Source organism: Squalius cephalus, assembly GCF_949319135.1.
Source record: "Squalius cephalus genome assembly, chromosome: 15".
Classification (NCBI taxonomy): domain Eukaryota; kingdom Metazoa; phylum Chordata; class Actinopteri; order Cypriniformes; family Leuciscidae; genus Squalius; species Squalius cephalus.
The window spans coordinates 5725532-5750535 of NC_137136.1; the positions used below are offsets into that span (position 1 = coordinate 5725532).

The 25004-nt window shown below is 36.2% G+C and overlaps 1 protein-coding gene across 1 annotated transcript in view; it reads right to left on the reverse strand.

Annotated features, from left to right (window-relative positions):
- Positions 1 to 19170, reverse strand: part of mtmr11 (myotubularin related protein 11) — a 30634-nt gene extending 11464 nt beyond the window's left edge. Inside the window, exons 1-7 of the mRNA XM_079893610.1 lie at positions 18825 to 19170; positions 11829 to 11898; positions 4878 to 5014; positions 4617 to 4686; positions 3329 to 3468; positions 2235 to 2319; positions 1098 to 1245 (exon numbers count right to left, since the gene is read on the reverse strand). Of these exons, the coding sequence (XP_079749736.1) occupies positions 1098 to 1245; positions 2235 to 2319; positions 3329 to 3468; positions 4617 to 4686; positions 4878 to 5014; positions 11829 to 11898; positions 18825 to 18881 (707 nt within the window). The 5' untranslated portion in view covers positions 18882 to 19170. The remainder of the gene's footprint in view (positions 1 to 1097; positions 1246 to 2234; positions 2320 to 3328; positions 3469 to 4616; positions 4687 to 4877; positions 5015 to 11828; positions 11899 to 18824) is intronic.
- Positions 19171 to 25004: the final 5834 nt, after the last annotated feature.

The following is a 25004-nucleotide window of genomic DNA, read 5'->3' on the forward strand; positions in this document are numbered from 1 at the left end:
TTATCAAAGCATTTGAATAAGCACAAAGCATAAGAATTTTTACATCATTACTCCAGTCTTCAGTGTCACATGATCCTTCAGAAATCATTCTAATAATGCTGATTTGCTGCTTAAGAAACATTTCTTATTATTATCAATGCTGAAAACTGTTTGAGTTTGTTTCAGGATTTGATAAATAGAAAGTTCAAAAGAACAGCATCAACTTGAAATAGAAATCTTTTGTAACATTATAAATGACTTTACTGTCAATTCTGGTTAATTTAATGCATCCTCGCTAAAAAGTATTAATTTCTTTACAAGAAATAAATGACCCAAACATCAACTTAAAAGTGTATAACGCATTTGGATAAGCATGCAATATGCAACTACAGCACACAGTAGTAATACACACCCTACAAAGTTCAATTAAACCATCAAAATATGAGGAAAATATTTGAAAATATTTTAAATAGGAGGGAAGAACAAAACACTAAACTTGGTTAGGGTATTTATCTGACCAAATTATTTGGCAAAAAAAGGGAAAAATTGCAGCTACAGGTTATATTTTTATGCAGAAAAAAGTATACATTGACTACAACATAATCAGTTATTAATATATCATTGGTCTTGTTTTTGCATGTGTTCATAATTTCTTTGTATGACAGCTTGGCCAAAATTATGTCTGCACAATTTGACATGTTTCATTCATTTACAAATAAAACAATTGACTCCAAGCACAACTACGCAATATGTGGAAAAAATCATTAACACATTTTTATAATTAATAAAATAGGGTGAAGATCACTTTTGGCCCATATGGTACATGAAGATGTTATATAACTTTACTACTTTGCATATAAAAATCAGCAATTGTGCCACGTTATGTTCAAATGATAACTATTATTATTTAGCTTTTTCCATTCTACGTGCATACGTGCATTCTACACAAATGGGAGGAGAACACACCAAAGGCTATTCACCCGAGAGTATGTGTGAGAGCAGCATTTCACGGTAACCTGTTATGGTACACACAACATCAGTGGTGTCTAAAAAGTGGAAAAACACCCTCTAATGTCAGTACTAAACTGAGCACAGGAGGTCTGAAAGTGGATCTCTACCTGGTGGACATCTCAAAGCGGTCATTGACAGAGCTGACCCTCCAGCCCGTGGCACCTGTCCTCTCCAGCTCCTGCTCCCAACCCAACGAACTCTCGAACCAGTTCATGGTGGGGTCACGGCGCCGGTTGCTTAGAAACTGCTTCATTTCTATAGACAGCATAGAGAGGCATTAAACGTTTGGATTGGTTACAAGATCCGGATTATGTGCAAAACCTCCCGAGAGCTGCAAACTCAATTTGCTTGCTGGAGAGCAAGTGGACTGGTGCAATGAACATGAACTGACTACAAACAAACCTTGACAAGGTTGAAAAAGGGCTAGAAGGTGACCTGTTTCAAATTACTTTCCATTATTCATCCGGTTGACGGTCACTTTCCTTCTCAGAGATGTGGCTTGGCTCACATTTCCTTCTATGATTCGTTTAAATATCAAATATGCGTGGGTGACACAGCTAGGACTGGGCGAAAACTATTATATTTCAAAATTATTCAGCTTTTTGAAAATATAAATCACAATATTTATGTATTTGCTCTGAAATCGCTTGAAAAAATAATAATATTTAGTTAAAAATAATCAAAGAATGTTTTCCACACTGATTTTCACTAAATAAGAGAAAAAAAAAGACTCATTTCCATTTATATTTATCTGTATAATAATACTTAGTAAATAACATGTAGCTCATTATTGCTGTTTATTTATTAAGACTTAATTCATACGCATATATATACTTATATTAATACAATTTTGCTCACTCCTATAATACAGATCTGAAACTCATTTCCTCACTTTGCTGATGCTTCAAAATCTGACAAAAACTACTGAAATGAACAAGAAATTCCAACAAGAAAGTTTTACTCTCAATTTATAAGTCGAAGACATCTGTTACTGAGCGCATCTTTTGGAATAGGTCACATTCAAATTACTATGTAATGTAAAAAGTGTAAAATGTAAAAAGATCATATTCACATTTTCTTCTAAATTATAATCATTGCAAAAACCCTCAGGGAACGTACTGCAGATACGCAAAAAAAAAAAAAAGATATCTATAGCTTTATCTATAAACACAGGATTTTCTCTCCTTGTGCACTTTTATCTGTTGTGTCATAGTGGCTGTTTGCATTGATTATTAATAACTCACCAATACTGCCCAAAGCAGCATTTTGGAAGGAGATGATGGTCCCAGGTTTCAGTGGCTGGTAGGTCTTAGCAATGGTATACGTAATCTGAAAGCAAGTTAAAGTAGTGTGGCAGTCATTAGTTTGTTGATCAACGATAAGGCTTGAAACACACTCTACGCAAGTATGCACTGTGAACTCAAATACTGAGGTTAGCAGTTGGGATGGTTATCATCGCCCTGGTGGTAGATGCTGTAACCAGACAACCTGGTTAAAAAAGGCAACTTTCTTTATTGACAGCCATTCAAAAGCAGCCATGTGTTCTAATAAATAATTTTTTAATTTTTTTTTACTTTATATTTTAAATAAAAATCATAATAATTGTCATTTTAAAATGGCAATCTTTTATATATATATATATATATATATATATATATATATATATATATATATATATATATATATATATATATATATATATATATATATATATATATATATATATATTTAATTTAAGACTATTTTGCCAATATTTGACTGTATTTCCTTTTTGGCTCTTAAAAAGCATGAAATGGAAAAAAATCTCATCTGCATTTGCGCATTTGAGTTTGGAGCCATTAAGATTGAACACTTTTATTCAGCAAGGATGCATTAAACTGAAAAAAAGTGACAGTCAAACATTTATAATGTTATAAGATCAAATAAATGCTGTTCTTTTGAAAGAGAATCAAAGAATCCTGAAAAAAATGTATCACAGTTTCCACAAAAACATTAAGCAGCAACTGTTTTCAACATTGATAATAATAATAAATGTTTCTTGAGCAGTAAATCAGCATATTAGAATGATTTCTGAAGGATCATGTGACACTGAAGACCGGAGTAATGATGCTGAAAATTCAGCTTTGATCACAGAAATGAATTAAATTTTATATACCAAAATAGAAAACAGTTCTTTTAAATTGTAATAATGTTTCTCAATATTACTGTTTTTACTGTATTTTTGATCAAATAAATGCAGCCTAAGTGAGCATAAACATTTTTTAAATCGTACCGACCCCAAACATTTTTAACAGTAGTGCATGTCTAGCCGTACAGTTTTCCTTATTTGAGGACAAACCTCCACAGCTTGAGTATCAGGTGTGAGTCTGTCGAACAGGAAGCAGAGAACACGCAGGTCTCGGCAGTACAACACCAGTTCCTCCGGGGTGAACTTCAGGGAGCAGGTAGGGGTCACGAGCTTAGTGCGCGACGGTCCCACTACAACAGACATACCTATGTATTAGGGTATCTATGCATTAATGCTTTAAAAGCAATATTTTAAAATGCTCTGAAAGCCTGACGTCGACTTGAAGTCGCTGATCATGGCCTATAGAGGGCGTAACAGGATAAGAAATCTTTGAAGTCCACTTTTACACTCAAACAGTTAAAATTACAAATAAATACATACTCCGAGAGCACTCCACAAGATATGATTGATTATACCATCTAGATGCTCAAAATTGAACGAGTGAATGCACATTTTAAAAGCTTATTGTACACGTAAGTTAATCACCGTTCTAAACTAATGCGCTCCTGCATTGTAACGCACACACATACAGGCAGTAGCGCACAGATCGCACGCACACAGAAACATTCAGTAGAGCAGAAACTTAATGTCAACACTGTTCTGTGATTTATCAATAAAATAGCTTAGAAACGGAAAAGTTCTAGCCTATATTTCTTAGTAACTAAAACCCACAGCTTCACTATTAGTAGAGAGACGCTGCCAAGTAGAATTCATTTACACGCATTTGTTCTCACACTAATGCATTCAAATAAATGTAATCTTTACTGTGCTACTTTATCTGTATATGATTTAGAACGAGCCGAAATCTGTGAGAAATATAAAAACCCAACGACAAAAGAACTTATGTAGGAGCAATAGCCTTGTGGCAGCGCTGAATCATATGCCATAACTGTGTACAAGACAACCCGCTTCAGAGTCTCAGCTCGAGGTTCAGGCTTATTTGCTCATTAATGAAATCATTAGCGACTAGTCAACGACGACTCGACTTTAATCACATAAATGTCGACTTTAAGAAAATGTGAAGTCGTTCAACCCCTAAAATGTATTAAAACATTGGGTTAAAATGTGACTTAGATATGTTCTTGACAGGATATATGAAGACCGAATGACCGACCAATCGTCCATCCATCCATCTATCTATCTATCTATCTATCTATCTATCTATCTATCTATCTATCTATCTATCTATCTATCTATCTATCTATCTATCTATCTATCTATCTATCTATCTATCTATCTATCTATCTATCTATCTATCTATCTATCTATCTATCTATCCATCTATCTATCTATCTATCTATCTATCTATCTATCTATCTGTCTGTAAAGATTGCCTCACCTGCCACAACTTTGTCAATAGAGGCGAGAGCTACGTCATGATCTCCTAGCAGCACGGGATCTGCATTATCCTAGGAGAAAACAAGGAGAAAAAGAAGTCATCAAGATAAATATGTCTGCAGAGGATGTGACACTAGACTGCCAGAGACTTTATAAACGGCAAAAAGCACTTCACAGCTCACAGTAAGGCTCAACTTTACACGAAAAACAGAAGCGCCTGGATTCTCATTCCGGAAACATCTCAGCAATCTGTGGCACTCACGTCAGGTTTCTGGCTGTCCTGAGGCACGAAGGCTACTCTGAAATGAGTGCAGAACAGAGTCCCAGACAGCCAGCCTCCTCCTTCCTTAGCCGTCAGCTTCTTCCTCACCAGGACGGCCCGCTGCAACACACACTCTCCTGAAGACCAACACACAAATCACACACATGAAAACTGTTAGCATGGAGTCATCTATACTGCTTAAAGTTTACTATAGCAACAGGAAAATGTGGAAATAAAAAAAAACACACAAACATCTGGTTTTTAAGTCAAAGACAATCTTCAAAGGCTCTGTAGGCCACATATATAAAGGATATGTGGTATTTCAAAAATAGTTTGAGGGAAATTATGAGTCTGTTGACATAAAACACACACAATAATAAAAAAAATAAGACATAGGACAGAAGTTTAATACTGGTAGAGCCTCTTAAAGCCGCCAGAGTCAGGCATGAACACGCTCTCAACACATGAAATGAGTCGGGTTGCTCTTATTGCTCTTGTGGTCACTTTGCAAAGGCGAGTTGCTTGATTTTATGACTCTCAAGGGTGCGTTGGACCTCAATGCTCATTCCTGAGGGATCATGGGAGCAGATGTCAGAGAGAACAGGACGGAAGCAGAGGGATCGGACAGTCACAGTGATTACTGGACTATTAGAAAAACAGAGCGCTTAGGATTCACTGGACAGTTTCATGAGAACTGAAAATGTTTCATTGTTGTTATTTTTTACTAAATCTAAAACTAATAATGAAATATACACTAGCTATATAGAAAATATTTAAAAGAAAATGTAAAAATAATAAAAATGCACAAAAATCACAACAAAATTACTAAAATGGAACTAAAATTAAAAAGAAAATTAAAAATATGAAATAAAAGGTCATTCAAAATATTAACAAATAAGTATTATACATTATAGTATATAATATGTATTAGCAGTGACAACGTAACGTCTTTTATTTCTCAATTTAGCTCAAAATTAAACCGTTTCAATCATAATGAATAACACTAATTCATTTCAGTTTGAGATTTGCTACTGTGCTCATTTGAACCACACATCCAGTTTCATTTGTTTTTGTCAGCATTTGTTTCCCATTACCCTTCACTTTCAGTCAAGAGTAGCGTGCGCTACCACAGCCATGCTATACCTCTCAGATTCACATCAGCCTGATTTCTTTTTCAAGGTTTTAGGCTACCGTATGACGTCACGTGAACGAGGAACCATTAAGCAAGGCCACATCTCGCATTCCCAGTCGTAAAAGACCAAACATCTATCTTATCATTTCAAAAGCTTTTACTTAAAACATTGCCGGCAAGAGTTTACTAGTAGGACTGGGTTACAGTGACTTTAAAACAGTAAGATCAAGAAGACCTTTTTTATAGAAAAGCACACAGAAAATGTCCCTACCTCACATAATTAGCTCACAGTCCTGGGCTCTTAAACAGCAATAAAATAAAATAAAATAAATAATAAACAAAATTTAAAAAATAATAATAAAAATAAAAAAAAACAATAAATGAAAAGAAGTTATAAATTAATAAATTAATTAAAAAAATAAAATGTAAAAAAAATAAAGAAAATTTTAAATTAAAAATTAAGAAATAAATAAGTAATACATTAAATGGGTAGAAAATACAAATAAATAAGTAAAGAAAACTAACAATAAATAAATATAAATGAAATAATAAACGTGTATATATATATATATATATATATATATATATATATATATATATATATATATATATATATATATTTTTTTTTTTTTTTTTTTAAAGTAATAAATAAATAAATAAATAAAGTAAATACATACATACATGGTTTGCTAATAGTTTAGCCAATAACAAAACTTCTCTGCCTGTCAGTCATTTTGAGCTGGTTTGCTGCTAGAACTTACTGGGGTTTTGTCCCAGTCACAGGAATAAACCACAAAGTCAAATAAAAAAAAAAAATACACTAACGCAGCTAAATAATACCATCTGCTACAGACACTGCCAGAAAAACCTCTCTTTTCACCCACCCTACAACACAAATAAGAACATACTAACTCTACATAACAATTAAACAGTATCTCATGGGGTATGTATAAAATTGCACATTACAATACTACCCATACTATTTTTTTAAATATGCAGTAAGTGTTCAATGTGATTTTTCTGTATGCATCTGCCTAAACGAGCAGTACAACCAGAGCACTCAAAAAAATGTTGCGTCACACAATGCAGTGCAATTGCTAAAAAAAAAAAAGTGCAAAATGACTCATTTTAATTCTGAGATGCTAACTGGATGCCATTCTCTAAATTAAACATGACAAGGTCACGTTACAACAATGCAGCGTACTACATGTTTGAATAATTTATCATTGCGTTACATACATATCTTTTTAAATAGCAGTATATACAGTATAATCTACTCTTTCAAAATCCTCTGACCTGTTCACCCCCATGGACCGATTCAGTTTCCTCTGTCCTGCGTTGGAGGGTTATCAGAGATCGTGTGGATGGAGGTCGAGACTTACACATGACTGCGTGTGTGTCCACGGGGATCTGCAATGTGAGCCCTTTGACTCCGAATGGTTAATCTGTGTTTGAGCGCTACATATTCAAACCACTGTGGATGGATGACACTTGTGATATCTATAAGCTTAGACCTCTAAGATTCAAATGAATGAGGATCCCATAACAAAGGAGTAGTCATGACATGTGCTGCTTCAGACTGGTGTTCAACCGAGAATATTATCTATACTGTCAACACTGCCTATATTTTACTACTGTATCTACTGTGTTTATGTCTATATTGTACTAGTATATACACTACCACTCAAAAGTTTAAAGTTGGAAGATTTTTCAAAGTTTTTGAAAGAAGTCTCTTTTGCTCACCAAGGCTGAATCCTTCAGAAATCATTCTAATATGCTGATTTGCTGCTCAAAAAAGCTGCTCATTTCTTATTATTATCATCAATACTGAAAAAAAGTTGTGCTGCTTAATATTTTTGTGGAAACAGTGACACATTTTACACGTTTTAATTTCAAATATAAATCTTTTGTAAGTTTATAAATGTCTTTACTGCCACTTTTGATCAATTTAATGCATTCTTGCTGAATACAAATATTAATTAAAAAAATATAGAACTGACCCCAAACATTTGAACTGTAAAATTTGAACTGTTCAAAATGAAAATGCAAAAGTAATTTGACACTATATGTTTGACAACCTAATGCTGTCAGTACTAACTGTATTTTTGTAGGTGTCAATAAACAAAATCGCTTTCATACATCCACCAAAAACAACTGCCACACCAGTCGATTAAAAAACACTTCTAGCGAAAACTTTCCACCTAATTCACAACACTTGCATATGCACATGAATTTGATCTTCACCTCATTCTAATGTTGATGAATTTGGAGTACTCTATATTAGTGACCGAGGTAGTAATTTGAGTAATTTGGTCGGAGCCGATAGCCTCGTGGGCAGCGCACTGAAATGTAGCTCCGCTGCGCTTCAGGCGACCAGAGTTCGAGTTCTGGCTCGCAGACCTTTCCCCATCCCGTCCCCCTCTCTCTCCCACTTTGCTTTCTGTCTGTCATAATAAAGAAAAAAACACCACAAAAAATAAATCATGGCCTAATGGTAAGAGAGTCAGACTTGTAACACGAAGGTTGTAGGTTCGATTCTCAATACCAGCAGGAAAATGTCAATACCCACGACTTGAGCCCTTGAGCTTGGGCATAGCCAGAACTTTATTTCAGGGGTGGCCAGATAAGACCCAGTGATTTTATTGGGGTGGCAAATTTTTTTTTTTAAATCCTGCTTTAAAATCTAGAGAAAATAACTTAACATGCAATCTAACTGTGATCATGTATAGCCTGCGTGAAATACCTTAAAACGAATGTGGAATGGAACACACATAAAATGGATTTCAACAAACACTGGTTAAACATTGGATCATCGTTCCTATGTAATGATTGCATTTTTGCCTGGCATTAATTCTCCTTCATAGACAAGGAGTCTCAGACACAAACACTATCAATCCATACCATAACTGGTAGAGCTCCTTGAGTAGCCTACAACCAATCAAACGGCTTGTAGTTATCAGTAAACATTGCAAAATAATGTTGAAAAGTTTTTAAAAAAAGTTATTAAAATGCAACAGCGTGTTCATTTATTTCGTGACAAATGGCTGTGTATTTCTGTGGCTGTGTACGATGTGCATTTCTTTTTTTGAGTAATGTAGGCTACAGTGTGAGTGAGCGTGTGTAACCATGTATAATATCTGTTAATTTTGTTGGCTAAACCTCAAGTTTTTTTTATTCCACTGTGCTACTTTTACATTCTTTTTCTATGTAAACATGCGCATGAAAAAAGTTGACCATTGCGCTCGCCTCTCGCTCTGCCGTGTTTTTGTTTATGCTCGTAAAGCACGCATTTGCAGCGTTGCCATGCCCACTTATTATAGGCATCTTTGGGCTTGTTATTTTTTCCATATTAATAGGTGAAGTGACAATTTAGTTCAGCTGGAGTGTGTACATGGCCTTTGTGCCAGTGTCATAGTTCTTTGAACTGAGAAAAGTCTGCGGTTAAAGCAGTGAAATTGATTTTGCAACAGGGGTGTCCAGAGAGGTAGCCAAGCTTCAATAATGTATGTGCACTAACTTGGATGTGTTAAATGCAGAGGATAAATTCTGAGTATGTGTTACCGTACTTGGCCATCACATCACATCGCAAATTATAAGGGTCTTCCGCACACCCTTTTAGAAGCACATATATTTAAGATCTTTATCTTTGTTGAAAAGTTCATTTTATTTTAATTTTATAAGGCCACCAAGAGCACGTACGAGTGGTTTCAGTTGTTCCTACATTTTTTCGTAAGTTTAGAATACATTTTAGAATGAAAGATATTGATGAATCATGATTTATTCGTAAAAAACTTTCGTACACAGATTTCTTAGTGAATGAGACTAGCTCAAAAAAGTCTAATTAGTTCTGAGAAAATAAAATATGAATATAATGCAACAGCTTTAGACGTCTAGACATTTAAAAGTGTGGTTTAGGTGTCAAATGTTTTGGGGCAACTGTATGTAAACGCCCTTGAGAATTTTATTGAATTCACAAATGTAAACAGTAAAAACAGACAGGTGTGTGTGTTTGGAGTCCATAAGACTCTGAAAGCTGAATAACAACAAAGACTGAGCCGTGTGTGTGCAGAGCGTTAAGGTTAGTAGCAGCTCTATTAAATGTTGATGCGTTGGGAATCGCTCTATGGTCCCAAAGGGCCGCTGAGAGTAAGTGCTGATATGAAGCGTTACAGATTAGGTTGTCCGGGTCGGACTCACGGCCTGCCAACATTCCTGAATAAAGCTGCTGCTTTAACACACTGCTGACGCTGAGATTATGGCGAGGGGCTGCTGGGGTTCGACACACACTCAGCACACTAAGCGATTGTTTTCTGAGCCCATTCACACCCACATACACAGACTGTTATTCTCCCGCACAGACCACAACCATCCAGACCTGGTGCTTTCCTTTTGGGATCAACTACCTAAAAGCAGCAAAGCATTTGTCAGTAGGGTTTTCAAAACAGTGTAACTTTTCCAACAAAGTGCGGAGTCACATGCCAAAACACTACATCACTGTTTTCGTGTGTCACGTTGTACTAAATAAACACACTCTCCTAGAATATTCCCCTCTCTTAATATTCAACAATATTATTGATCTGACTGTACTGACGCTGCTGTATGAGAACTGAACTGAGCTGAGCTGGACGATGACAATTTTTTTTTTGCAGAACTGTTTTATAGATAAACTAAATTAAAATGATAATTGATTATCTTTACAACAGAACTGAATTAACACTGAACTGACTTCAGTTGAACAACAGCTGAAATGCATGTTTTTCCTGTTATGACTGTAAAGCTGCTTTGAAACAATCTGTATTGTATAAAGCACAATATAAATAAAGGTTATTTATAGTTATACGTAGATATGTGTTATCTTATTGTTAAAGGTAGGGTAGGCAATTTTCATAGCAGCTAGCAATAGCAAGCTAGCTTTGAAAGCATGAGATCCCACCCTCCCTTCAGAGCTTCTCCAAAGCCACGCCTCCTTCAAAACACATGAACGAACACAGCAGAGTTTGCATAGCATCACGAGACGAGAGATGGCGTCAAGTCTGTTTTTTAAAACAATGAAAAGTAGCAATGTAGGAGAATAGTATGTGAAAACGGTGGGAAACACTATATTCGTGCAGTTCCGATTTTAAGCTTGTGACATAAACGCACACATCATCCCGAGAATTTAGCGTTCTATTTAGCATTTTATTTAGCATTAGCATTTTATTTAGCGTTCATGTAAACACTACGTTCAGATTCATCAATCGGAATGAACTAATTTAGATTTGAAACAAAAGGAGTCCATGTTAACGTAGCTACTGTTCCTGACTTTTTTTCAGCAAGAATGCTTTAAATTATATAGCTATTTCAAGTAAATGCTGTTCTCTTGAACTTTCGATTCATCAAAAAATCCTGAAAAAAGTTGATCATGTTTTCCACTAAAATATGAAGCAGCACAACGGTTTTAAAAATGGATCAAATAAGAAATATTCTGATTTCTGAAGGATCATGTGACACAGAAGACTGGAGTAATTATGCTGAAAATTCAGCTTTGATCACAGGAATAAATTACATTTTAAAATGTATTAAAATTGAAATTTAATTGTAAAAATATTTCACAATAATAAGTTTTTTTACTGTATTTTTGATCAAATAAATGCAACCATGTTGAGCTCTACTTTAAAAAAAAGAAAGAAAAGAAAAAAACAATTAAATCTTACTGATATGAAACTTCTGAACGCTAATGTGAATGACTATCAAAAGATAACCCCATAGATAAAACATGGAAATCCTGTTGATAAATCTCAACGTTATAAAAATAAGCTTGCATTGCATTGAGACTTCACCTGGTAAACAGCAGAGGCCGAGCACATCTCTCCCCCGCGCGTGAAGGCTACTGTGGCTCATCATCCTCTCCTGTAGCAAACACACACAAAATAAAGAAATTAAGCTACACAACTGGTGGATTAACTGATTCATTTTACACAATATATTCATCTCAAAATGCATTCAAATCATTTGGTTCAGGAAGTACAGAATAATAGCAACCTAATTAAACAGACATGTTTATGCTAAAAATACCTACGCCTTTGCCTTCTGATGTTGTGAAACAGGAAATAGGGTCTAAAATTTATATGAACTGGTCAGAATAGTGGTTTGTTTTTTACCAAGATGCAGGAAAGCACTTTGTGGCTCTATATTTCAATTCTTTGCCTAAATAGTCTTTCAGGTTTCATTTCCCACTGTGCAACTGAACCACAAAAGTAGCTTCATTTACAAGAGGCTAAAACTGCACATGCTGATGTTATCGTCCCATTTAAAACAAAGCGTCTTTCATTTGCCATCCACTACTGAGTAGAACAGAAGCATAACAGGGGTGACATACTTCCAGTGGTCTGAACCCACAGCACCTATCACACCGGCGCAATGGAGAGTTTGAACCAGAAGCATCTGACTACATCATGCACATAATAACTGCAGTCATTCAAGTGTTCAGAGTTAAATTAAAGTGCCTGTATTATGCTTTTATATTATTAAGAGTTGAAACAAGTCTTCAGCAATTCCATCTCATTTCTCTTTACACTACATAACAAATTTGCATAATGCCAGCCTATGGTCTTCATTGGCTGCCTGTGAACAACATCTACTTTGAGGCCTGGAAGAGTTTGGTTCGTGTTGTCGACATGTTGAGAAGACTGTTTTCTGCACTGCCAATCCACTTTAAATGCACTTCTAAAGGAGGAGGACTCTGGCTCGAATTGATATGGTAAAACCGACAGGATTGTTACGGTTCGAATCACTGTGTATCAAGTGCTGAGGAAGACTCCAGAGCTGAAATTCAGATATAGTAATGGGCATTTTGTTTACGAGCTGTAAGCGGTCGGCCAATCACAACAGACTAGGCCATCGACCAATCAGAGCACAGGAGGGGTTTAGAGAGAGACAGAATGCTTCTTGGATGCATGTAAATCTATTGTAGGAGACTCCAAAAATAAAATTAGGAAACTTTCCTTTAGGAACGAAGAAAAAAAAGAAAAGAAATTCAAAGAAAATCTATCCAACATTACAGTGGGTTCAAGTAGCAAATAAAAAACTATTTTTCTTAAAAAATAAATAAATAAATTCAATCAATAAATAACAAATCCAGTTCAACAATCAAGAAAAGTTTTTCTAAGACAACTTTGTATACGATGATATTAATTTTTTTTGAGGAAATACTGTTTATGTATAGAATATTTTTTACTGGCTCATAAGTTTCAGTTCAGTTTTTATAAATTTAGTTGCAATTGATTCTAATTGAGCCCGTCAGAATAAAATCCACAAGAACAAGAAAGCGTTTTATTCTGTGTTTTTTTAACATCTGGAGTGGAGTGGAGTTTTTGTTTTTGAACGTTTAGGGTATGTTCACACTTGTCATGTTTGGTTTGATTAAAACAAACCCTGGTGCGATTGCTCAGTTAGTGCGGTTCATTTGAATAAGTGTGAACTCTGCCATCTGAACCCTGGTGACACCAAACAAGCAGAACGAGAGGCTGAAAAGATGGGTCTCGTCCACTTCCAAATGAACTCTGGTGCGGTTCGACTGAAATATGAACGCAACACGGACCAAAGACGTGTAAACAAACCAAAAACGGGACATAATGTCACAAGATGTGACCCTAAAAACGACAGAATGCTCAAGCATACCCATTATTTTTCTCATCATAGTCACGATGTTTCCCATTATAGTTCGGTACAGCATCAGAACCGCGTCTCCTCACAGCAGATCTTTGTTTGTGTGTGACAGAGGGATTCCTGACGCTGTTTTGACTCCTTTACACATTTTATAAGTTCTTCACGAGTTCTCAGCTGGTCCAAATGCCATCATATGTCGGCTATGCACATACAACGAGTGCATTTAGCTCAGCACACAGCATTGTTTTGGATGTTCGGTAAGTTCTGTCGCGAAATATAGGCCTACGTAATAAAAGCCGACCAATCATGTTGTGAACATATCCATATGCTTTAGTTTTGGTATCTTTAGGTTCGGTGTTAAAATGCCAACGTGAACGCCAAGCGAACCGAACTACAAGTGTGAACACAGCCTTAAAGTCTGGTGTTCCACCCAAGACCTGAAGATAAACAGCAACACAACAACAAAGCAAAATCTAAACAGAGGTTACATTTTAAATTTCAACTAAGATAAGAACAAAGGCATGCAGTAAGTGCTAGTATGTTTGTGTGTTTGCTTTCAGGCTTAAGCTTTTATCTCCCTGTGATCAGCAACAATGTGTTCAAAACACACACACTTGCATCTGTATTTATAGGGATTCTTCTTCCAAACTTACTCCAATAATCTAAATTCCACTCTGCAGCATTCCTAAAGTAATGTATTTCCAGACAGGAGTCATCACGCATTCAAATCCCAGTGAACTGGACAGCCTAACATCTCAGAAGTGAACAAACATGCAATCAGTGCAAGACAGATAAATGGAGAAGAAGAAGAAAAAACCCCTCAGTAGCACATTTCTGCTGAGGGTTCAGTTCTTCGAGTCACATGGTCGCCACCGCTATCATGTAATCTCTTTCATTGCCTCTTTCTTCTCCATTAAACACATCCCTCCCTCCTCTCAGCTTCAGCCAAGACTCATTGCAGTTTCCATTGCTCATGGCTTCCCCTGGTTTCTGTGGCCAGAGAATGCAGCCGAGGGAACATACAGGCCTCTTCTCCCCTGAATCAGGACGGCCAGTGAATGTGTGGATGCACTATGCCACCATATAAACCTTACACTGTTAAGTTTATTAGTCATCGCCCAGAGCCACAATAAGCCTTTGTGCAGGGCATCAATCTAGAGCTAAATGAGGCAATAGAGGCCCGGTGGGACGCTTAAACCCAACGCTTTAAAGAGCTGAGCTATTGTTCAGCGCTCATTATTTTCATGCACTCCATGCGTGCATCTCTCATTCTCTCAACAGCAAAGAAATGTCAACAAATGGGAACAATGCATCCATTTCCATAAAACGTTTGAAGTATTTTCTCCTTTGTTACTTACAAAACTTATATAGCCTACCTAAAATTAAAAATCATTCCCGTCTAGTCATGATGCTGCCTTTCTGAATTTCCCAAATAAAACCAGCCTAAATACTAATACCATAAAAAAATTGTTTCTTGAAGAACTCTTACTGGCCCCAAACTTACGAATGGTTCTGTAAAGCAAAACATTGATTGAAAACATTGAATAATGAATGTTTCTTGAGCACCAAATATTAGAATGATTTCTGAAGGATCATGTGACACTGAAGACTGAAGTAATGATGCTGAAAATTCTGCTTTGCATCACAGGGATAAATTATTATATTATAAAATAAGTTATTTTAAATTGTAATAATTTCACAATATACTGTCATTACTGTATTTATAATCAAATAAATGCAGCCTTGTTGAGCATGAAAGACTTCTTTCAAAAACCTAATTGTTCCAAACATTTGATCTGTAGTGTACATTTCGCTTGGTGAGCGATAAAACAAGCAAAGGGGGAGGGGGGATCCCACAAAAAGGATCAGAGCCATATCTAAAGACCTTAGGCCAGCAGAACACCCTAGCAACCAAACTTACTAAAAACACACTCTAAACACATTTGCGACACCCACAATACCCTAGAACTGCCAACGTCATTCACTAAAAAAAAAAATTTTTTGCAAAAATAATCTAGTTTTATGTTGATTTATATGCACAACCTGCCACTATTTCAGCTATTTTACAGCGTCATCATGCTCTTTATGGAGCTTATTAAGATGGTAAAAGAAACCCATGTCTCATAAGGAAAGGCAGTGCAGGAAAAGCTCCAAGTTCAATTAGAGGGTGTGTCACAGTCTTGTTTATGTTATGCACCGTCTTTTTATAGAATTTTAAGTATTTTCTTTTTAAAAACAAACCTTCAGCAAATCCCTTATTTAAACAACCACTCATCTCGCACCAAAACCAGATGACGGCATTCACTTCAATAACATAAGCTGAATCAATTACATACGCCACATGGCGTGTTCCACTCAAACCAAACCAAACAAAGCAACAATGAATGAGATATTTCTGATCTAGGAAGTCGCCCTACAGTAGAATATTTGGATTTTGACCCATGGGGGAACCAGCGAGCCATATTTTTAGTTTTATTATTTAAACCATCAACATTCCAAACAGGCTGATCCCAAGACTCCCATTTGAAGAACTCGAAAACTCCACTCTGAAACAGTGTCGGCTCATGGATTTTAAAATAGAGGCGGCACATTCATTGTAGCGGTCTGGGGATCCTCTCCAGAGGATTTTTTTTAAATGGCTTTTTTTTGCAAGAAAATATAAATATAATTTCACTCACCTACACTATCAAAATAAATGTCCGTGTTATTCAGCATTCGTCCGTTCAGTGAAGCTGATATAGCCTACAACTGCAGCTTCTGTGTGGAGTCTTCCTTCATTTTTAATAAGCAGCTGCTGCTTGAATATCATCTTGGTAAATTTGTTGGCGATTAAATATTCAATATCTGTACTCTCTCTTCATAATTAAGGTAGTTGGTATATTATCAGCAGGACCAGTTCAAACTAATATCACATAATTTACATCTTTGTGATGATTGGTTGATATACCAAGGGAGGCTAGCTGCCTCTGCAATGTATTTTTTCTCAACACTCTAAACACTAAAAGTGAAATACTCAATGTTTTTTTAACCAATGGAGTCTATAAGTACCAACGCATCCCCAATCAAATACTTCCCTACTATATAGTACGCGAGAACAATAAGCGAAAAGTCCACGGATGACCTACTACTTCCAGAGAGATTCTGAAGTCCGCATTCGATGGACACTTTAATATCCCATGAGTCCACGGGGAGTATTTATGACTGGCAGTGAAGCGACGTAACTGACGCTGGTAGGTCACATGACAGTAACAACATGGCGGATGTAGTACGTCCGAATTTCATTCACACTATATAGAACATACTTGTTAACAGTTGCAAAGTAAGTTCAAATTCAAATGTAGTCCCTACTCAGACAGTATATGATTTTGGACACTGTCTCTAGCTATGGATTTGCCTTCTCCGTCCCCTCAGACTCGCCTTAGCACAGTTTTCTGAATGGCAGATTCGGCATGTCTGAGGAAGAGCGTGGCATCAATCAGACATGGTTCTGACTTCAGTAATATTTTATGGTGTGACAATAGCGAAATTACAACAAGAAATTCACATTCTGAGACAATGAAACTAATAACTGGGAATTTTATTTAACATTCAATTGCCCTCCTCCCGTTGTCCACCTCAAAATTTAGGGTAGGCTTTGCCTCCCCTGGCGAACCGCCACTGCTGTGAAGAATGACTGGGTTACTGGTTTGAGCTGGTTTAATGACTTTTAAATGAAAAAGCCGATGTGGTGAAGTCTCGCCACAACTGCTACATTCACAATTCCTTTTCCATTTGTTCATTTACAGCACTGGAGCAAAATATAGGTCGTCCCATTCTCAAATGCACCGGCTTGGGTGGGCTCCATCCAGTAAATCTGACACCATCTACACACTCAGAAACTTGGATTCATTTTCTGTGCAGGGAACAGCCACTTGGATTACATGTCTGACACTGCACACAATGCATATTCAGAATCCACACACCAAGTGAGTTCTGGGTAGGCTGTTTCCATGGCAACAGCCAGATGTTGAGCACATTAGGGCCTCTACGCTCTCGGGAATCCGCGAGTGGAGGCATCTGCTAGCGTCCCCCCCCCCCCCCCCCCCCAGCCATCTTAAAATAGCCATAGGAGAAAGTTATGCAGCAGAGGTGAGCACCAGCAGATTACAACTAAAGAAAGTAGATTACTAGTCCACCCAGAAACTAACATTCTGACATAATTTACTCACTCGTATGTCAATCAGACATGCATTTTTTCTTTCTTCCGTGAAACACAAAAGGAGATGTTAGGCAGAAAGTCTGATTTCCTCTGTTCCATACAACAAATGCGAAATAATTTAAACTGGCAATCTCCAAAAACAGTAAGTGAGTGACAAAGAGGTGTATGTGTATATGACTCGAGCATGCTAAATGCATGAATGAAATCACAAAAAATAAACCCACCACACCCTGTGAGTAAAAAGGTACACCAAAAAATCCCAACTAAAAATCCTGTTCAAACATATTTAGACTGTATAATTTTCAGAAAGGTAACAAATACAAACAGCCAGACATAACCACTAAAGCAGATGTATGCTTTCCTGTTGCTTTTAAAGAGCATTTTTATAGTTATAGATTTTTTTCTCAATGGAAAAACTGATTCGCAACCAGAGTTTCTGCTAAATAAACTGAAACTATGTGAATGCCGTTTCTAAATACAATACGGATAGAATAGAACAGAAAAGTATATTCCATCATTAACAATCACAGCATCTGAAAAAATACTAAACACTGGTGGAGTGCTGGAGTTCAAATTCATACACCAGACAAAATGAGTCATTCTTGGAAAAGTTAAAAACTTTTTTTTCTTTTTTAAATGGAAAACTGACTTCTACAACAACTGCAGATTGTGGACACATCCATTAAAAGTGTTTCTGGTAAAATTAGGAATTTAATTGCCGTTTTCCCGGGAAAGTGACTAATCACATGGACATGAAAGTTGCACAAACATTAGCCAACTTAAACATTTACACATCTGTTACAAACACACTGACAGGTGAAATGAATACAATTTACACAGATGTGTTCGAAACCCTTTCTCAAGATTTTGCTTGCGTAGTATAATACGAGTAGACACCGCAGACACGAGAAAACAATGATAAACTCCTAAATAAATGATATTTATATTATTATTTAACCTTAATGCTTACCTTCATGTCCGGTACCATCTGTCTCACTTTAAAGGTGGTTTTGGACCCTGTCAACATGATTTCAACCTAAAACGGACCCGGACTAACAGGATAAATGGTGTATTTGGAAGAGGTTTGGTGGTGAAGGTTTGATCTGGTCCATGTTAGACTACTGAAAACGGATGGTCCGCGCGCTGTCTGCATCACTTTCACACATTTCTGCGTCCCGTACTGTTAACATATCCAACTAAACGCCAAATCATCTCTAAAGCAAATGTATTTTCACACAGAGAACGCGCTTTTCCATCGCATTTGTTTACCGCCCCTTCGCCATAGTGAAATGACACGGGTGTTACTGAGTAACAAAAACCAGGAGCGAGAGCGAGTCTCTTAAAGGGCCAGTCCCGCGAAACACACTCAATGCGCTTCTGTGCGCTGCTTCCATCAGGGATCCAAACCTAGAAAACTGCAGCATTTTTCGACATCAGTGGCTGTCCTCGAAGTAGAATACTACCGTAGTACTCTTACTATTTACACAGTCTAGTATGCACAGCCTACTGTAAATAGCTTGCACATTTTGTGTGTGAAATACCCACATGACCTCTAGGCTACTATATGTGTGCCGTACACAACAGAGCAAGATGCAGTGTGTAATGTATCTCACAATGTAATGCATTCGTTTTGAACTTTCATTTACAGGGTGATGGATTAACATCCATCAAGGTAAGAGGTGCTTGTCTAATAACAGGTCATTCCAAGGGGTTAAGTCAGGTTTGGCTGGTTAGCATAGCCTTGTTAGCCCTGCTGGTAGACAAACACATCATTTGGAAAAGCATCTTTTCCATTGACATCCATTCAAAATTAGCTATATATTATTTTTTCCCTATTATAGTATTATAATATGGAAAAATATTATAGTAGATGTTTTACCAGTGCCCAGGTCTTTTTTGGAGACTCTTAAAGCATGACATCATTGAGATTGCAAAAGATCAGCTTCTAGCCTTACATGAAATAATTTAGATGCAAGCATAAAAAATAACTTAATTTTGTTAATCAATAAAATGTATGATTTTTTTTGTTAATTATTATTTTTGGCAAATTAAGACCTTATCAATTCCCGTTAGTATTTCAAAATTCCTAGCTTTTCCATGACAGTAGTAGGCTAAGGCAATATGCTGTTCCAAGCAGAGCCAGTATCTTCAATTTTTTTATATTTGTTTGACTAAATTATTAAGTCTATTGAATATTTTTGTGTGTATAACACTGAGTATATATCAGTTTGAGAATATCCATCCATCCATCTGTCTACAATGGAAAATCAGTTATTCATATTTCATTCATAATTTCTTTGTATGACAGCCTGGCCAAAAATGATGCACGCACAATTTGGCATGTTTCATTGCGTTATCACAAATAAAAAAAATGTACTCCAAGCACAACTATGCAATAGGCTTACAAAATCTTTAATCTTTTTTTTTTTTTTTTTACAATATTTAAATAAAGTTGTACATTTTCTTAGGCCAGACATCCAGCCATCCATCAGTCTGTCTATCTCCTTATTAAGCTATCAATACAATTATTTTAAAAACTGTATAATTCCACTAACATCCATTTAGCAAGCAGATGCATTTCTAAATCTATCATTATCTAAAATGATAGCGAGGGATAGGCAACGTGATTAATCTTAAGGAATCAATAACATTAGACTTGCTGCAATACAAACTTTCAAAGTTAGCAATAAGTTAAATAAATAAAAAAAGAGACAATTTGCAAAAAGAGCAAATACTAGAAAACTAAGTACTATATAAAATATAAAGTACATTCTATCATTCATAATCACACTTTTTGAAAAAATACTCAGCACTAGTGGAGTTTAGAGGTCTAAATGCTAAACCAGCAAACATTACACAGTTTTGCATGCTAAAAAAAAAAAAAAAAAAAAAAAAAAAATCAAAACGTCCGGCAAGCCTACTAGGTAGTGAAAGCTTTTGATTATTATTATTATTATTATTCTATGCTTTACCAATGCATCTAAATGCAAAGAAATGTCATTCAAAATTTTAGACTACTGCACAATAATTCCCATCTGCACAAACATATTGCAATTCTCAAATGAACAAACACATTTGACATTCCCATAGCTTTTGACACTTAGTTACCTTGTCACTTCAGTATCAATGAACCATTACACAGCAGCCTCCACCAGTTGTCAGATTATGAAGAGCGAGCAGCATCAGCGTTCAGACGGATGTGCACTGATGCAGTGTGCACTGTGTGGAAAAAGGCTTCTTGAAATTGATACCTGCAAAGCAAAAACAAATGAAAACTGATCCCAAAGATATCAGTGTTGCTATTACTAATTCATCAGACTCTCACTTTGAATTTATTAGAGCAAAATAACTCACAAGCAATAGCCCACAAAAATACCTCATAAATAAGACAAATGTCTTGAGCGCTCATCTGGCAACTACTAAAATGTAAGGTGTATATTCTCACATTACAAAAGCAAACTAGCTTCCAATAATCCAATATACAGCTGAATTAGGGAGAGTAAACTTTATTTACTCTTTACCCTGTTAACTGTGTTGTGATACAAGGTAAAGATCACATGCTGTGGTAATTAGCAGTCTTAAATGACAGGCAGTGCTTTCTGGGAATTACATTTAAATGACTTTACCTTGCAGTGACTTTAGACATTTTTGAAACAATTGGAAGGAAAGATGTCAGCTGCATTTTGAGGAAGCAAGTTGCATGCTTGCTTATGGCTATGGTTTTTGTTCTCGTTAATTTGATTCAGGGTTAATTCAGGGTTTACACATTATTCCAGTGACTGGATATCCGAGGCCAGTTGCCAAGGCAATATTTCTCAATTTAATTTAGTTTAACTTGATGTGACAAAATAACTAAAACTTAAAACAAACAAAAAAGAATATATATATATATATATATATATATATATATATATATATATATATATATATATATATATATATATATATATATTATATTATATTATATTATATTATATTATATTATATATACACACACACACACATATATACACTCATCTAAAGGATTATTAGGAACACCATACTAATACTGTGTTTGACCCCCTTTCGCCTTCAGAACTGCCTTAATTCTACGTGGCATTGATTCAACAAGGTGCTGAAAGCATTCTTTAGAAATGTTGGCCCATATTGATAGGATAGCATCTTGCAGTTGATGGAGATTTGTTAGATGCACATCCAGGGCACGAAGCTCCCGTTCCACCACATCCCAAAGATGCTCTATTGGGTTGAGATCTGGTGACTGTGGGGGCCATTTTAGTACAGTGAACTCACTGTCATGTTCAAGAAACCAATTTGAAATGATTCGAGCTTTGTGACATGGTGCATTATCCTGCTGGAAGTAGCCATCAGAGGATGGGTACATGGTGGTCATAAAGGGATGGACATGGTCAGAAACAATGCTCAGGTAGGCCGTGGCATTTAAACGATGCCCAATTGGCACTAAGGGGCCTAAAGTGTGCCAAGAAAACATCCCCCACACCATTACACCACCACCACCAGCCTGCACAGTGGTAACAAGGCATGATGGATCCATGTTCTCATTCTGTTTACGCCAAATTCTGACTCTACCATCTGAATGTCTCAACAGAAATCGAGACTCATCAGACCAGGCAACATTTTTCCAGTCTTCAACTGTCCAATTTTGGTGAGCTCGTGCAAATTGTAGCCTCTTTTTCCTATTTGTAGTGGAGATGAGTGGTACACAGTGGGGTCTTCTGCTATTGTAGCCCATCCGCCTCAAGGTTGTGCGTGTTGTGGCTTCACAAATGCTTTGCTGCATACCTCGGTTGTAACGAGATGTTATTTCAGTCAAAGTTGCTCTTCTATCAGCTTGAATCAGTCGGCCCATTCTCCTCTGACCTCTAGCATCAACAAGGCATTTTCGCCCACAGGACATTTTTGCCGCATACTGGATGTTTTTCCCTTTTCACACCATTCTTTGTAAACCCTAGAAATGGTTGTGCGTGAAAATCCCAGTAACTGAGCAGATTGTGAAATACTCAGACCGGCCCGTCTGGCACCAACAACCATGCCACGCTCAAAATTGCTTAAATCACCTTTCTTTCCCATTCTGACATTCAGTTTGGAGTTCAGGAGATTGTCTTGACCAGGACCACACCCCTAAATGCATTGAAGCAACTGCCATGTGATTGGTTGATTAGATAATTGCATTAATGAGAAATTGAACAGGTGTTCCTAATAATCCTTTAGGTGAGTGTATATACACACATATATATATATACAAACACACACACACCTATAAAACAAAAACTAATAAAAATAACAAAAAAAACAAAACAAAAATTACTGAAAATTAAACAAAAATATAAAAAGAACTGATTCATAATATTTATAAAAAGTATAATATCTCAATGATATTAAAATGACACTGCTGGATATTGGAATTACTGGAAAATAAATTGAGGTTGCATTACATTATTGGATTATAAAAGCAGTAAAATATTCTGTATATGTCCATTATTTATTTAATTATTTATTAATTATTATTTTGCAAATTAAGCCCTTACTAATTCCCATTAACATTGTCCATGCCTGTGGAAACCTTATATAGCTGAAAGCTTGTGTCACTGTAAAAATACAAGATGTTTTTATAACGAAGACTCTATAGTCAAATGTAGAGAGCAAGAGTGGAAGATAAAAATCAATACAAACAACTGTTTAAATACAATGAGAATTTTATTAAAACGGTGCAAAAATAAAATAAAAATAAAATAAAACTAACATAAAAATCAGATGTTCTTTCCACCTAGATTGCACTGTCACACAGCCTGGGGTTCACCTCTCAAACACAGAGAAAGGTGAAACGGCTGAAAACAAACACAAATCGCCCAATTAGCCAGAAGTAATGCACAAATATGATTAGATAAATTGCATCTGCCAGTTCTGTACATGCAACAGTTTCAGTCTCATGCAAATTCGAGAATGCTGATGACTGTAGCTCTGTCACATCCATGAAAACATACCATATAAAAATAGTAAGTAAGCTACGTCATAACAAAACAAAGCCCACTGTATTAAATAAGAGAATTTAGTGTTTGAAAACTGATGGTGGACGCCACCAACACCATCATTAAAAAATGTACTCAAAATGTGATTAAGTAGCATAATTCGCTTTAAAATAGAAATTAGGAAACTTCAGGAGGCCCGTCTGTTTGACAACTATAGCCATGTAAGAAAGAACATCCTAGTTTCAGAAATAAACATCCCAGTCTTTTGAAAAATCTTACTACAAATATATATTTTCAAATCATACCTTGTCAGATCACACTGATGGAGAAATTAGTTTGTTCAAAAGAAACTCTCTGATTTAAGAGGCTTCTCTCGTCAGACAGCGCCGTACGCACCAGAATACTGACTCCGCTGACTTCGACTCAGGGTACGGTCCTACAGCATACATTCGCATCTTTAAAAAACACTGGAAAACTGCTTTCGATTTACAAAAATAACTTGAACGTATTTATACATTTTTTATTTCTTAATACAAAAATCTTTGCACTCTTATTGAAGTCCAACGCTCGGGGTGGCTGAATGACCTTTCCATTTGTTAAATAAATGGATCCGTTAAACGCAAACGACGAGTGCATCGGAAGGAGAACATAAACTCCAACGGAGAGTAGCTGTCATTTCACTGACAGTTTCCTCTGGTTTGTGCCTTGAAGCTGCAATATGTTTACAAAAGCACAATTTACCAGACGCGCACACACACACACACACACACACACACACACACACGCACGCGATGAATTCCTTTTTGCGACTTAGCAGAGTGGAAATCTGGGTAAATGGTATATGCCTTACATAAGACCAAAAAAATTGAATTGCTTGCATCTTATATTCAAATGTGCCTGACCAAATGAAACAAACAAACAAACAAACAAACAAAAGCAGCAGCAGTGTACTCTTTGTCCCTTATTTACACTGAGAAAAACTGAGCCAGTCTCAAAAGGTCACTAGGGAGGCATTGATGTAGAAATACGGGTGATGATGAAAAAGAAACCTAAACAAGTGTGCCATCTATTGGTTATGCGAGTGAATAACGTGTCAAAAATATCTCGCTTTCATTCGGGGAGAAAAGAAAATGAAACCATTAACCCTCCATCTTGCTGGACAG